At 29.6% G+C, this 18,258-nt stretch overlaps 1 protein-coding gene across 2 annotated transcripts in view; it reads right to left on the bottom strand.

Moving 5' to 3' along the window:
- Positions 1-11,027: 11,027 nt before the first annotated feature.
- LOC100169440 (scavenger receptor class B member 1) overlaps positions 11,028-18,258 on the bottom strand; it is a 132,521-nt gene continuing 125,290 nt past the window's right edge. For both annotated transcript variants that reach the window (XM_029487159.1, XM_001947498.5), the window contains exon 10: positions 11,028-13,593. In XM_029487159.1, coding sequence (XP_029343019.1) covers positions 13,159-13,593 — 435 coding nt within the window. In that variant the 3' untranslated portion in view covers positions 11,028-13,158. The remainder of the gene's footprint in view (positions 13,594-18,258) is intronic.

Raw genomic sequence — 18,258 nt, 5'->3', positions numbered from 1 at the left:
AATTATAGCGTTAAAAACACAAAAATAATATTACAGCATCAAAACTCCGAAAGATGTAAATAAATACGAAATTCCTATTTTCCTTCTTGAATAACAAATTTATAACCCACTTGGGTGTCTCAAAACAAATATGCAAATTCTACAAGTCACGAGCACTATTTGTATCCGAGGAGGGACTACATTATACGGGACGTGTGAACAAACCTAACTTACGATTTTGTCTCCCAGCCCATATTTAATACGTATATTATGACGTGTAATAAACATAAATATCTTTTGTCTGGATTATTGGGAGTTATGGCCCATAGGGTGACTAGAAATGTCTCATAAAAAAAAAAAATATGAAATTTCTTCTAATGATTGACCAATTGTACACAACTGGCATAGAACTATTTTACGTATTTTATAGATATTCCAAAATGATCACTAATAATAACATCTGTAAAAAAAGAGGACGGAATCCTTGTAAAATATATGATGCATTGACACCTCAGGGAGGACCCATATAGTATGTGTTTACAAGCTATTATACTAGGGCTTAGAAATATTATAGGTAGGTTGGTAATTCTTAAAATTCACAATGGACTTGATGTGTAAAAAGTTGAAGAGATCTGTGACAGGGGAATGCTTGTCATGTATTTATTATAATTACATCAATAGTACAAGTATTTTATAAAACAACTCTCCGTTCAGTTTATTTTTTTTTAAAGAAATGTTAGATCAAAATTGGATTTTATTCCTCCTAACAAGCAAACAAACAATATTCGTGAATCCCAATCTACAAACTTCTCTGATTTTCATGCAATGGTAAATTATATAATAATTAAACAATTGTAGACGAATTTATTCTTTTCTCCACAATTGTATAATATTATAATATGTTATTATTATGGAACAAATTTTTCAGATCAATTATTATCGACGCTTAGGTATTATTATATTGTTCCTAATGCTGTATTAGTCAAATGATTTTACCATCTCAACAGGGAAATGAAAAATGCACCAAAATAATATGCGTGTATTTAAAAAAAAAAAAATAATAACTTTTAGTATATAGTGAAATCAATTTTATCCACGGTAAAAAAATATGTTACGAATTGCTCAATTAAACTGTTTACTGTACGGTCTATTATAATATTTATAACATCGTCTACATATCATGTCATAATAATAAATTATTGAAAATCAGAGTAGAAATCGATGAGAAAATATATGCAAAATGCATACTTAATATACGAATATTGTTTATTTGTTTGTACATGAACCCAGGTCAAATGGTATGGATTTAGTTATTCGTGCATTTCAATAACGGTTATTTCGCATTCAGAAATATTAACTTTTCAAACATCGCGTGCCTCTCATTTCAGCCCAATTCGGCCGTATAAATCATTATTACCGTAGTAAACGAAAATAGTCTTCCGCTGAATAATTGAAATAGAGGTACATGTAGTACAAAATGCATATTTTATCCCATTCGTGGAAAATGCCAAATGCATTTCGAATACCTAAGCACCGATTAAAACGTAAATTTGATAAAAGTGTTGTAATTAATATAATACTGTAATTACTTATTATGTTAGTACTTATTAAGTACAGTGATAATATAATGCAAATTTGTGTAGAGCTTACTAACAATTATTTATTAAAAACCCTTAGAATAAAGTATAGAATCACTAATCAACCTATTTCAGCTCATAAATACCTAATTAAAATGTATCGCAATATGTAAATGTGTTTGAAAAAGACAAGTTAAAAAAACAAAATTACAATAGTGGTGGTGTATTTCGAGGTTCAATTAGACAATCATTAATTCAAAATCTATTAACGTGTTTTACTTAATTATTATAAGTCGTTAAAAACATTTTTATTAAAAATATATTTTTACTATTTGTTAATTTTTTATTTTTTGAATGCTCATGTGTATTTTTAATTCTCATCTCGTGTAAACTTAAAAGTTTAAATATCTAGTTATAACTAAAAGACTACTTGCCAACATTTGATTTTTAATATTTTGCTTCGAAATATGAAAAATACGAAAAATGTATGATTGTTATTCAAAAGAGTAAAAATTTAAAAATGTATAACGATTAAAATAGTCAAAATATATTTTTTTTCCAAAAATGTTGTTTTAAAAGACTTTAAATTATTATTATTTTCTGAAATAACGAGTGTCCTACGTTTAAAGAATTACCACGTATACGTCGATAAGAAAACCAGAGAAAATTGATGATCTATGATCTGTGGAATGAATCGAGTCACCTATGAACTTCATCGAGGGTCCTGTTTGGCTGGATTTATTTAAATCACGATTTACGGGACCTTTCTTAAATTCCATATTAATATATTGTTGTACATCTTACCATCGTCAGCTGGGCGATATACACGCCACCGGTGATTATTATTTTACGAAGTGATCATTAAAAACTGACAAAATAATACTCTCTAAAAAAATACCGTAAAAAATAAACATTTATGTAATAGGGAAGTAGGTAATTTGATATTTTAAGAGGAAACAAAACCCGAGTATTATATAGTTGTATCCGTCTTACAAACGCGCACCATGGACAATAAGTTTTCAGTAGTTCCGATTTTGTGTATTAAACTTTTGTAATTCAGTGAATTGACTAATAATCAAACTTAAAAGTATGAACATTAACTTTATTTTCATATAGGGGTATTATGATATTTTTTTTCAAGCTAGATATGAAAATGTATAAATGGTAATATTTTGCATACTTATAACTTGCTTAAAAATTAAAATATCGTAAAAATCACATGTGAAAAAAGAAGATAATGTTCTTACTTCTTACCTTTAAGTTTTATCATAGGTCATGGATTTTTAAAAGTTACCAAGTACATGAAATTAGAATTGTTGAATACAAATTCGCCAAGTGGTGCGTTTGTAAGACGGAGACATAAATTATACATTATCCACAATTAAATTGTTTGTCTTTTTTTTTATTGTAATACCTTGACCATGTGTCTGACCATCGACTAACCATTAAAATATGTAAAATAAGTTATATTATCCACCTTATTCATGGTACTGTGTAGGGACGATTTTCGCAGTATAAATTTACAATTGATTAACGGCGTACAATATTATTTGTCGGTCATGGCCATAAAATTTAATTGTTGTCGATCCCACATCAAACATCGTTACTATTAAGTAAATACATAAAAAAATCCACGTTTTAAATCGAATTAATTATTCATAATCATTTATTGCTTTATAGTTTATTTTATGATTCAAAGAATTATTGGCGATTGGAAATTATTTTTATGAGCGATTCCGCGAAAAAGATCTCCCTTTTGTTCTGTTTTTATTATTTTCGCATATTTTCTTCTCATTATTATTTTTATTATGCAAAACGGTATTTTATTTCAGTTAATTATACACTAAAAAATACTTCCTGCTAACGACTTGACCTTTCTAGATTTTCCTTGGATGTCTTTAGTCGACTTATTATTTTAAAACTCAAAATATTGTCATCATTGAGTTCGATATTAATTGGTAAATTTTGATCGATTTTGTGCTCACTAGTCACACACGTCCATCAAGGAATTGAATAAAAATAAATAAATATTAATTATTATCAAACATAATTTAACAGGCACAAAAATGATTAGCGCACCGAAATCATCGATTATAATCCGTATTGTTATAAGTACAGATTTTTGGAGATTGTCACCTACACTTAAACATTCATCCGACATTAATGTAATATTATGACGCTTCAAATACCGTAATTTACTACCTACCCATATACGAGGATAAAATCCAATTTTGACCACTAATTAATAATTATTCGGATGAACCATTATTGTCATTATTACACTATAGGTAATATAATGCTGTCCAATTAGGCAGATAGGTAACATTGAAATAGGTAAATTCGTCCGCTACGTGATTGCAATCACAGAATCGAAGAGTAATAATTATTTATCGTTTGAATTTATTTTAAGCATCAGGTGTGCATAATCTTAATACGATAGTAATATAAAGTGTATAATATTGAAGCCTCTTGGACGTAAAAAAAAAAAAAACAATTATAAATTAATACGAAACAAAAATAGGTAATTACTGATAGCATGACATAATGTAACAAACTTATATTATTATTGTTTCGTATTTTTTTTTCTATCTCTAACTGTGCAGTGCATGACATATCTTCTGGACATATCATTGAAACGTAATGTTATGCTTAATGTTATAATCATATTATAATCGAAAACGATATTCTTATTTTGTTGCGTACCTATCCAACAGCAGCAGCTGTGTTGTAATAATCGTGTTTTTCACGCCGAAGTAACCGAAGCTTAATGAAGTCATATTTGTACTTGGCGCGCTGCTACGGGTGAGCCGCACACCCATATTATTATTATATTATGTGTAATAGCTACGTGTAGGTAAATGAAATATAAATTCTCAAACAAAACGAAAACATATCAAAATTATTTATGATGTGATATTATAGAAATAATGATAAAAAAAATGTAATATTTTTATGTAACGAAAAACATATTATATGATAATATATTATTATATACCTAGTTTAAATGTTTAAGCTATTAAATTTAATAAGTGAATAACGTCATAGAATAAACCTATTCTCTTGTCTCAAGCAACTTTTTTAAACGTATTAGTTTTAGTAATTTATAACTTGTATTAACATGTTACAACAGACATATCACTTGATAACTTAAGAGGGTAATGGTTATGTATGTTTTTTTTTGTACTTTGTTAGACATGCGTCGTGTATGTTTGTAGGATATTATTAATATTATTATTATAAGAATAGATGTATTGTATAATATAAAGTAGCATTAATAATTATATATATATATATATATATAATATATATAGAGATATATAAATGGATGCGTTGTATGTTTTTTTTTTCATTATTTCAAATTTCAATCATTAAAGTATTGTTATAATAATAATTAATAACTAATAAATCGTATATAATGTGTTTGCAGAACAGCTAATGTTTATTATTGATGTATGAACATTATTTTATGGTACTTACGTTTTCTTCTGAATACAGAAGAATAATAGTGATGAGAGTGGGATAATTCAAGAGTATAGTAGTTAATAAAAGTTGAGTCATAGATAACGTTATTTTATTCTTATCCTTATTATTTTATTACGATGTCATGGAAAATGTGGCTCCTTAGATACTTTCAACTACCAAGGAATAAAAATTAGTTAATAAATATTTTTTAATAACAATTTATATAATATTATAATATATACAACATATAAATTAAATTTTTTTTTGTATATTTTGTTGCTTTAATAAGTTTCAATTCAATTTGTGTGGTGAAACAAAATTATAAACTTATAGGATATAACTAATGACTTAACTTAGTTACATATTTTTTACTCAAAAAACTTTTTACTTGATTGAGTTGATTTTTTTCAACCTGTCTAATAAAAAAAAAAAAAAAATTCCCAGCCTCACACTCACAATATAATATTCATATGTCCATAATAAACCGCGACGTGCAGAATATAATTTTTTCATTTAACAACCATTGATTTTATTGTGTTTAAATTACCTAAATCTTATACTAAAATGAATTCACAGAATATTTATATTTTAGAACGAAGTGTGATAAAGTCTGAGTGCAACCGTGTACTCGAATTCCGTTAAATTGTTAAGTCCAAAATTCGATTTGATTACACGGTTGATTTAATAAATTTAAAAAAAAATCATTTGTTTGAAGCTATATACACATAATAATATTGTATATACATATATATTTGTTTTATTTAGTGAAAATTATATGAATTTGGTGATTTTACTTTGTATATAGAACTAATATGTGTTTACGTGAACAAAAAATATATTAATAATAATTAATAATATAAGTAGTAAATTGTGGTTTTCATGACAAGGACGGCGTTTCGGCCTACTATTTTACCACTACAACTGTAACTATAATATTATATGTTGTACTTAGTCCAATCAATATTTTGTTTTAGAATTATTTTACTAATCGTTTAATCAGCAAAGTGTTTTATTGTTTATATCTTAGTGAAATACATATTATGTTATGATAAAAATATTAATTATACACGTATCTGTTAAAACAATTATATTATCGTGTTTTTTTATTTCCTTTAAACGTTTTTAGCAATAAAATAATATTTTTTTATAAAGGTTTACCCCTGGTTTAAGATGATTATAATATGATAAATTATAGATCGAGTGTGCAAACCGAGATCAACCATTCGTCTCGTCGGGTTCACTAATCAACATTTTAAGAACAATGAACCATTTACTATAGTAAATATTAATAATACCTCCTTTTTATTGCATGCACGAAATAACAATGATATTATTGAATCTTAGTATTATAGTTTTCATACCTACCTTCGATGATCATTATGACATCAATACCCACGTAACCAGCCATTCAATATTTACCAACGTCTATTACAACACATTTTATTGTATCTCGGAACGTTAAAATCGAATATAAATATAATTTTCCTACTGTATATACCGTGTGTCTGTGAAAACTGGATACACTCTATAACTCAGTTGCCCAATACATATTTAGAGTTCTGGTTGCAAGAGACTGATGATTCAATAGTCTAGTTTCATGTTCCGCTAACAGAATTCAAAAATATGTACAGAGTACAGAGGAGTAATATGTGTAATTCAACTATACATTCTGTTTTCGCTATTTTGTATACACTTCGTCAATTCCTTTTCGTTAGAGACGTTAGAGTACCTACCTACGTCAGATGGTCGTGTAAAATCAAAAGTCAGTTATAGTGATGGTTCCAAAGTTTAGTAGAGCATGGAAGCATAGACCATAATGGGTGGCATAAAGTTTTCGAAATTAATTGTATCTATTAAACTATTAAAAAAAGTTATTTATAATAACATAGTTTTCAAAAATAATGAGTATATGTGCCTACCTATTTGCTATACAGAGAATAAATTATTGTATACAGTATTATAAGATACAGGTAATACAAACTACATAGTATAAATGTGTAGCATTAAATGCTCCTATTATATGACTTAAATGTTCTTATTGTATTACATTTCATATACAACGAGGTAAAAGTTAAATTTAAGTGTACTTTAACGAACCACCCTGTGGCAGAAAAATGTTCAACACAATGTTATGCCCTTAATAATTATATTGTATTAGTACTTTGGATCTGTTTCAAGATAAATATATCATATTTCCAATCAATATGTGGCGCTTATATGCTATGTTGACTGACATTGCAAAACCTATAGATGCCGCTGGGCTTTAAAAAATTCAAAACGTATGTAGGTATCATAAAACAATAATATTTATAAACGATCTGAATATTTTTAAAAGTGTACTTATGTAAATATTAGCAACAGTTTTAAACGAAATGCTATACAATAAAACTATTAATGCATTACTCGATATGTAGTAATACTGCCTAATGTTGACATTCGAACTTTCCTGCAAGTATTCTGCACAATATAATAATATGGTGTTATCGCAATGGAATCAGCCTTTTGTAATATTATATAAATTATACATGCAACAAGACATTTCATTTGTTCACGTTTTTTTTTAGGTAAACCTACATTTTGATATATATATATAACGAATATTATTTAAAAACGTAGATTTCCAGTAATATAATTAGGCTTTACCAAATGGTTTTTCAAATAAATTAAAATCAACAAAAAAAGGTGTATATCAAAGGATTTATTAATGGGCTTGGTAATCACTGATCATATAGATCATGACGATCAAACGTATACGAAAAACTGATTATAACAGAAAAACCACGCAAAGATAGAAAGACAACTGCTAAAAAACGACGAGGGGTACCGGTCACATTAGTTGTAAGTAGTAAGCCGTTCGACTACATTTTAAGGACAATAATTGCGATCAAACATGACCAGACCGAGACGAAATCCAATCCGGTCCAATAATTATAGCTGTTAGTATAACTCTGTTGGATTGATGTAATATACTTAAATCAGAGGCGTCATTTCAGGTTTTTTTTTTCGTGTGCGCAAGGTTTCAAGTAGGCCATTTTGTAATTTCACCAGACCATATAAAAATATTTGATAGATCGTGGATTACATCAACATAAATACTAAAAACTAATTTATAAGCTAAAAGAAAATAAATAATTAATTACCTACTTGGCCCATGAAGATCAATAATGAATGCATTAAAAGCTCGAAAAAGAAAAATTTAATGTAGCAAAACAAAAAAGTAGTAGGAGTTTTGTCAATATTTTTATCAATCGTCAATTATGTAAATATTATATAATATACATTTATATAAAATAAATAAATATCATATATATAGGTATATATAACTTTGATAAAAGCAAATTTCTCTAAAACAATTGTTTATTTACAAGAAAAATGAGGATACATCCATAAATTTTAAGTTTAGCAAATACATCTCCAGCGTTTTCCAAATTTATACTGTTAACTAGGTACTTTTTTTACTACAATAAAAATAATGGGATAATTTATGGGTCTTTTATCACCCAGTGGCCACGGTGGTGCGCAAATATTACTCCACATATTTTTTGAGCGATGAAAAAAACCCTTATTTAACTGACAGTAGGTAATTTGTTTATTTACTTCATTTTTTAATCCAAAAATACAATTTAAATTGAATTACATAAAATATAATGGTGCATTATTTAAGCAGGCCAATTGGGACTATTTTAAAAGTAGATGCCTCAATCTTAAATTCTATCTAGTTATATCAGTAAATATCTATAGATCCAGTCCGACGTCAAAAGTCAAAAGTCCGTGCTGACGTTAATTCAGCACGGACTTTTTTGTACGGAAACTATTTGTACCATATCAAACTTTCAAAAATCATAATGGATTTTGAGACCTACCTAGTTTGCCGGTGTGAAAAGAATGAATAAATCTAAATGATTTATACAATTATTGTTCATTTCTCTTTCGTATAGGTTATGTACGAGGTTAAGTACCTACAACTACAATGATATCATTTAAAATAATATCCGTCTGGTCCAGCTAAAAAAAACCGATGGGCTAGCAATTAACTGATGTGCTAGCAAGTACAGGTAGGCTAGCAAGTACCTACCAACGGGCTAGCAAGCCAGGCCGAGAAGACTCAGGAGACTACAACTCAAACCATCACCTTATGAAAACATATTTTTCGATTTTATAAGTCATGCGACCGCTGCTCCCTGGTGAACACATTTACACTACCATGCGCTAAAGAAAGATCTCCAGGTAGAGGGGAATTTTTGTTTTTGTTGCAGCAATACACGATAGAGAAACAATTCCAACAGCAGTCCCTCCTCTGTATCTCGATACCACGTAAAAAAATGTCCAGTTTAAAAACGAAAAAAAAAATCAATTAAAAAGGTATGTTGTATAATATAAAAAAGGTAAGTAACCTAACCGTAGCATAATGTTATTCATAGTACCTATAACATTCCGTAGAGTATACCGCTTATGATTTACTGAGTTTCATCCAAACATTTAAAAGTGGTATTCAAATTATGAGATTTTATCACACTTAATAATTTCAACGACATGATAAAGATTTTTTTACTTGTGTAAACATGCATGTGCAGTTCAATTTTAAAATATTATGGTCTAAAGTTCTATATATTTAACACAAAATTTGGACTGTACAAATTATTTTTAGTATGATTTGAAATTTTCAACTCAGAACTTAAACCCAAACTTGACCGATAATGTGTACAAATTTGGCATATTATATTATATTCTATGATAAGTATAGAAGTTAAAATTTAAGAAAAATTATATTGCTTGATTTTTATCTTTTTTTTGCTTGAATTACCGATGTGTATTTTGTTCTGAAACCTAGGGTGTAATCAGATTTTAGTGGTTTAACCTATAGTTGTGTAATTTATTAAAAAATACTTTGTTTACGATAAAATTACTTACCTGTTTATGATATATCACCATATAGGTAGTTATATATATATTATTAAAATCAGGAGTAGGTATTTAACTTCCTATGTGGGACATAGTAGGTAAAACCATTCATGAATAAGTTCTAGGTATAAAAAATACCATTGCATTTATTTAAAAATTATAGCATGAGTATAATAATAGACCAAAGAAAACCAACTAAAAGGCCATAGAAAAAAAAAATACTAATATAGTAAAAAATAACATTTGATCTTGACAACAAATAAATAATATATTAATTAATTGATTCCTTTTATAATTTCATAAAAATAAATTAAAACAGACCTGTTTAAACATAATCATAATATAAGTTGTCAGTCCTTATTCCTGAGTAGTGATTAAGGCTAGATTTTAAATAAATTAAGAAAATTTGTCTAATTTTGTGTAGGAACTAAAATTTTCAATTTTAACGAGACGTGTGATCTGTCATATATATTATAATGTTTACCTATGTATAAACTTTTGCATGTATGGTCTTACGTGTTAGTATGTTATACTCCGTGAAGGGACCTATCACCTAACATAATCTATAGTATGCAAAAGTAGAAATTATTGAAAAATAATATTTTATCTTGACAACAAATAAATATGTTGTAATTGATTCCTTTTATAATTTCATATAAATAAATGAAAACAAACGCATTTTAAACACAATCATAATATAAGTTGTCAGTCCTTACTCTTTAGTAGTGATTTAGGTTAAATTAGTGATTCTGATTTAAATATCAAAACCGTTTTTGTTTACCAATAAATTCAATGAAATTGAATACTGAAGAGAAAAACAAATAGAAAACCTTTTCAAAAGGTAAGTACTTACAAAAAATAATATGAACACATGATATTATGAACCTATAAACGACGTCAATCTTTAAACGTTTCACCGAAAATACTGTACAGACTACAGATATGTGGACATAATTATTATGACTTATCAATGGGAAATATTATAGTTAATATAAGTATTTATTTTATCTTATTACAACTCTACAGCGTTCAACAAAGAAACTGTTATAATTGTATAATAATTTTACAAAGGTGTTAGGTACTGTTTAAAAAAAAATATATCAACTCTTATTATTGCTTAATCAGCATAATTATTTCAATTGTTTTTATTTTTAATGAATATAATAAAAATATATCATACAATATATATATATACAAATAAAACATATTTTTTTATGTACAAAACAACTAATTATATATATTCATAACAAATATTTCGTACAACTTAAATACACTGCACGTTAATTATTATTACTGCAGTTGACACAGAAATGTATTTCGATTTATGATAAGTAGGTACACATCTTAAACAAGTAAAAATCACGAATTGTGTGTAATAAGGCAAGCGAGTGGAAACGTAATATTTTTTCAACCACTTATAGAACGGCGATAGCGTATTATAATATGTATGGAGGTGATGTTCCAAAGGTTTTAGATAAATCTTTCACGTGAAAACTGAAAACGTTTTCCAACAAAGTAAGTAGTAGGTATAATATTAAACATTATTATAATGTGTATCAACAGTTTTTTTTTACGATTATAACTTCTATCTTTCATATATATATATATATATATATATATATAGTATGCGTTGGAGGTGGTGATTCCGTTGAATTTATGTTGTATATATTGTACCCAGAAACGAATTATTTCAGCATTTTCGGGTGGATTCGATCGTCGAAGAAGTCCAAAAATAAAAAATAACGCGTATATATAATATATATATATATATATTATAGGGGCGACGTGACGGCAGTGTCAACGCAGGTTATTTCCGCGCCCCCTTTAATCGTAATCTCCTCGGGGAACTTGCGACATATATATCATATATACGGTCATAAAATCTGATGTCGAAACTGGGCGTATCAGGAGCAGTACCCACCTACCTACCGATGTATTATATTATTATTATGATGCACTACAACTGCTCTGCCGAATTTTTTTCACGGCACATAACGATTTCACCGCTTTTGCCCTGGCACGACCGATCCGAACAGAATGGAGGGCGTTTTCATGAGTTTGAGTTTATGTGAACGTAGTATATACAAGGAAATTAATTTCCCTGATAATAAAGATATTGATACGTCGGACCGTGTGTTAGACGGCCAGGGCTTGGACTTGGGAACGAGTTGAAATTCTCCGATAATATGTATTTATGGTAACTAACGTAAGGGTCACGTAGTCGCGTATATAATATTACATTGTGTTACGGTTTTTGCACTAGAGGTCTCATTAAGCAACGTATTATATTCACTTGTGTAGTGGTTGTGTGTTAATAATAATTGCGGTGCTATTGACTTTTTCTATCTTGGTCCTACTTCAGTAGGCGGTAACATAAGTAGAAATATAGTCGAAATATAAGTGGAAGAACATAACATACGTTATTGGGTTTCATCGAAAATATAGTGAAAAAAAACAATAACCGATCCATAATGCCAGAAATAATTCTATGTGTGAAGGACGGAAACCACTTAGATGGTGACGTCATAGAAATTAAATCATGTAAAATTCATAATAATGTGATGTGTGGACAATTTCAAAAAAAATTCCCAAAACCTGAATCCCTATGCATATAGATTGCATACAATTATGCGCTTTTGACCACACCTTCCACAACCCTAACCGTCCACCCAAAATGACCGGGACAGAAGATTTTCAAATATATTACGAATAAACGTCGTGCGCCACACATGCAACCTCACACCCATCCATACAGCCTACCCGTGCATAATTTTTTCTACCATCATTCTAGATTTACAGCTTTCTCACTGACGGTGTACGAAATCGAACTAACCGAAGTGTGTACGATGTAGGTATAAAATATATGGTAGGCAGAAGTGGTAACCTGGCGCTCGATACAATTTAATCGCGGGGACGATATATTACTCGTATATGTACCTACGCTAATCTCCACAAATCGCATAATATATATATATATATATATATATAGTATAGGTTATAGGTCGGGTTAGGCTAGGCAACCTGACCTAACCTGGCACCCGTGGCGTGTACATGGTATAATATAATATGGTATATGACAATAATAATGAATAAGTAACGTTTAAATCACGCGACATCGGCGTGTATACAATAATTATATAATAGGTGTATGAAGGCAATAATAACGATTATGACGATATTATAATAATAACAAAATATTTTAAAATAATATATAAATAGGTAGATAGTCTCCTCATCGTCATCGTCCTCTCGCGTAGTCCTGCGAGTGGTCGTAATCGACGATGACCGACGACGACCCCGGAACGGTGACGTGGTGCAACGGCAAGTACGACTTGTCGCGGTACCGTCCGGCCGCGGGCCCACGCTTGACGATCAGCCCACCCGACTCCGCGCCACCGCCGTCGTCTTCGTAGTCGTCCCCGCGACCGTTGTCGTCGTCGTGGTCGTCGTCTTCGTACCCTCTACCACGGCCGTCCTCGTGGTCGCCGGCCGCCGACCCGTTGACGGAATGCTGTTGTTTCTGCTGATCTCGGCCGAACCGTTTGATGGACAGGCCGACCAGGAAAAAGCCAACTGAGGCAGTGAGGGCTACCACCGCCTTGACCAACACCGGTCCGACGTTGAAGCACAGGTAGAGCAGCGCGTTCAGCGAACTCGGCAGGCTCTTCACTTCCTGCAAACAAGACCTGTTGTGTGAATTCATTTCGAAGTGACATGAGGGGCATGTGGTAATGAACGTAACTAGGATTTAATAGTTACAGCAAGGGCTAAAGTCCTAGGAATTTAAAGTTTAAAATAACTCGTTTAGGGAAGAGCCTCCCCCACCCCCTTCAACACGATCTATTATGAGCGTCACTAGAGTTTAGTAGTAATAACTGGCACTAGGCCACTAGGGATTCCTGTAACATAAATGTTGAAAATTAACCATATATAGTAGAATTGCATCCTTCCCTCGTTATTAAAAATATAATGTAAACAATAATCTGAGTATAATAATATATATTTTATAACTGTACTGCTTATTACATCATATGCTAATCAAATATCACTATATATAATCTTATCTATTATCTATCTAAAATATGTATTATATAGCCATATTATCACTGAATCTGATTTAGGCCATAGTTGACTTGATGTTTGTTTTGATTATCATTATACATAAGTTATTACAAGGTATGCTTAGCCCCCCCCCCCCCCTATAGACCCCCTAGTTAAGCTTATGGTACTGGGCAAGGGTTTATATGGACTATGGAGGTAAAAATATTAAGAGGCATGATGATGGGCAATATAATAATGACATTTTAACTTTTAAGAATATAATTAAATTAATACTAATTCAAAGTAAATTATGAGCATCTAAAGCCGTTGTCATTCAAGTTTAAAAATATAAAATAATTGATTTAGAAATAATCATAATAAATTCAGGATGTTTAATTATATAATAATTATAATTTTAGAACATTTCCCGGTCTTATCGTTATCATCCATTTTTTACGCACCGTTTAATATAGGCAATATTTATGCTGAATATTATAATAAATTAATTGCATTTTAATTACATCATACCAACCGTCAAATTTCTGAGATTTTTATATTCAAAAAGTTTTGAATTTCTTAATAGTATGCTTAAATTGGATCCTATGAACATTTTTCCATTTATTTATACGAAGAAGCTGTATATTGTTACGTTTTGAAAATCAAATGTTGTTAAAAGTTTTTAGTACTTAAGATCTAAATAAGACAAATTGATCAACTTAAATTTGTTTTCAAAATCTTTATCGCATAATTATATACATTCATATATTTATAAATATATATATAATTCAGTTTGTAGTTGTAATTAAAATAGATATTTTTAGAAAGAAAGCCAGTCTGTTTCGAACCCATTTTACGTTATTGACCATATTATAGTCGATGACATATTATAATTTTTCTTAATTTCTATAGATGTATCATTATTAAATAACTTTTGTTTGTTTTTAGAATTACAGCAAGCACTGAAAGATACTAATCGTGATATGAAAATTTTATTTTCGTTAATATTATCAAAACCATCGGTTCAAGGTCGTTAACGCTTAAATTACTGTAAAATTATCGAACATTCATCAATCTCAGAGTGATTCAGACCACAATAGCTGTAATAATAAACGCTAATTAATTGTGTTAAATATATAGAATATATATCTATGTAATTCTCGCTACGATAAATAATTATGTAGGTATGAATAGTACCATTTATAATTATTTTAATATTTTTCAATAAAGGACAACGAAAGGTACCTATCGTAAAAATGTAATTATTTAAACCAGTTATTAATTGTCATTTTGATGTTGTATTATGATATCCAATCGACAAGTTGGTGTGTTTAAATCTTTTGTTTCTGAGCTAACCATAGTATGATGCCGAGCAATATTAAAGTATACGTTGTAGACTAATGTCGATTACCTACTTGAACATTCTATTCCATAGGTCACGAAAGTCATGGAAAACAAAAACAATAATTTTAAAAATATTATAATATATGTAGCGAGAATAATACATAATTAAACGTTTTTGTATTCGTATATGTATAATTAACAGCATTAATTTATTCAATTATATATTCACTTATGACCCACTTGTCAGACAACTTTGATTATTATCGAACATCCTTGTGCCCCGACTAGTTCGGATAGCATTCAACGCTTTGCCACGGTGGGTATTATACAATTATTACCTATTCTAATTCGTGTACAGTCTCCCATTTTAAGCTTTTAACACCGTGTAGAATACAAGTCGTTACGAAATAATAATATTATAATACGTCAGTAACGATTCCTGTAAGAAACTTAGTTTGGTTGCTTGCAGACGGTCAAAATGTATGTTCCGTGTAAGAGCCAAGTGTTAAAACGTAGACTGATTCATAATATATTGTGCTGATTTAACCGCGGTATTCAGCTTTACACGTGTGCGAAGGCGTACGGGGAAAAAAACAAAAGCAATTTTTTTTAAATCGATTATATTATAGCATTTTATAAAGCCGCTGAGCAGTATATTGGGCTCCCGAGCCCACTTTTAAAGTGAGATGAAAAAAGTTTTACTAGCTAAGTCACTATAATAGCAGTTTCAACGATTACGTTGTCACATTTTACGTACGTTTCTATGATGTTTTTTTTGCACAGTTGATAGTTTTATGTTAGTGACAAATAGTCTGTTATAATCTAAGTCTATTGGACTTATATAGTTATAGGTAGGTTTACGTTTTTAATTTCTCTCTGTTAGTATGAATTCAAAATTTAAAGTCTATAACCCATGTCCAGTGTTATATTTTATCTATATGGAAGTATATTTTTTAATTTTTAAACTTGTCCTGATAAACAGGAACTAATTATTTATCTGTGCTGTTATTTATTAATCCTTTTTATAGAGAGTCTGGTCGATAACTAGTTCTTATGAAGAATGTAGGTAGGTATGGAATTACAGAGTTATTAATTATTGAGTTTTACATTTTAACCAAACGCGTACATTTTGCTCTAAAATGTATAGTAAATATATCGATAAAATTAAATCAATCGATTATGAATTAATATTTAACTTTTTTTTCGTGTTTTTTCGTGTTCATATTATGTATCCGGATTTACTTTTGAAATTGACAACACTAGTTTTTGCTTTTTAAGTAAGTGCAGCAAAAAATACCAAATATATTTTTTTTTCCAAAATTTCGAGTTATAAAAAAAAACGTCAAAGCACATTTTAAATGGATTGAAAAAACCAAAACATATTTGAACACTGTAGTTATTATAGTTCTAAATATTTCTAATTTTTCTAATTTTTTTTCAAGTAGTTCATTTTTACTGAATCGTAAAATCTACGAAGAATTATAGAGAAATTTCATCATCGCTTACAAGCGGTAATAATATGATAATTATACAATAATAATATGTTTATACGATTATCGGGGCGTTAAGCAACCCCTCCCCCCACTGAAATGTTGCGCCTTTCTGTTCCGGTTTACGCAGACTTGAAACATATTTCGGTGATGTTTGAGATAATATTATGTTGTGTAAAGTACACACACATAAAATTATCGGACTGTCGTATTGTCCGCGTTTGTGTACACGCACGACCGTCAATATCGGATATAATGGCGTTTCGTTTATTCATATTTTATCTGATATAATCCCATCCTTGGCTCCGCGCAAAATAAATTCCTATACGATCGATGGATATAATAATATTATTAGGCTCAGCAGCAGCATAATTTAATAATACAAAGTAAACTCCGTTTAAAAATTATTATCACTATTATTATTATTATTATTTATCCGTACCTACGACAATACAATATATCCGACGGCCGAATGTCAAGGAAAACCACGTGCCTCCATGTGCTGTGGACATTATATTCCACATATATGTATAATATAATATATTATTATATTCCTCCTACATGCACGCGCAACCTCGTCGATTCGTCGTTTTTGGATATCGATTTGCAGTGTAAAATTGCATATGATAATATATAATATCCATTCGGTCCGAGATTTTCGGAAAAGTTTTTTTTTAAGTCTAGCAGTCGACTTAATGTGCTTTTAACTTCTGACGCTTACGTTTCAGGGGATAAAATAATATTGTTCTATTGAGTTTGCTAGTTCCAAGCTGGTTATTTGTATAAGAAAAAAACATTAAATTTAAAGTTTCTTACTCGAACTCGGTCAAGAAACGGATCCTTAGAAATCGTCGTCATCCATTCCATCACGCGTTGCCGAGAATACATTATTAGAATAATATGCACCTATTATTATAGAGTTATACGCCATAATATATTATTGTGAAATAAATATATTTTTATCAAATCCAGTTGCACGTAATATACCTAATCGTTATTTTTCTTTTGTTTCTAACTTGTAGTATAAAAAAAAAAAATTCTATGTAGGTAACTTTTAAGATAAGCCGTATAATACTGCTTTAATTTTTTTTCGTAATGTAAACGTATTCTCTGTTCTTGTGCAATATAACACTAAACCATAAATATTATTTATTTTTATTTCCATGATTTATCGAAAGTACTAAAAACAGAATAATTGTTTGATTAGCCTTGTCAATGTGGAAATAAGGGAGGAGGGAGGGAGTAAACAACATATATGAGACACCAAAGAAATAATACAGTTCTCCCTATGTGGCAATCTAACTACCCCCTCCCCCATTTGACATTTGACCCATAAAAAGGGGTCGGGTTAATTAAAATATCTAGTTTCGAGGTTAGGTGTTTCTATCCGGACTTAATGTCAACTTTATATTCACTCGTTTAAATTTTTTCCAACCTTACTCCATAAGATTTTGGTTTAATCAGGA

This window comes from Acyrthosiphon pisum, chromosome X (assembly GCF_005508785.2).
Source record: "Acyrthosiphon pisum isolate AL4f chromosome X, pea_aphid_22Mar2018_4r6ur, whole genome shotgun sequence".
Classification (NCBI taxonomy): Eukaryota; Metazoa; Arthropoda; class Insecta; order Hemiptera; family Aphididae; genus Acyrthosiphon; species Acyrthosiphon pisum.
The sequence above is the reverse complement of the archived record's forward strand: the minus strand, read 5'-3'. Positions and strand labels throughout refer to the sequence as shown.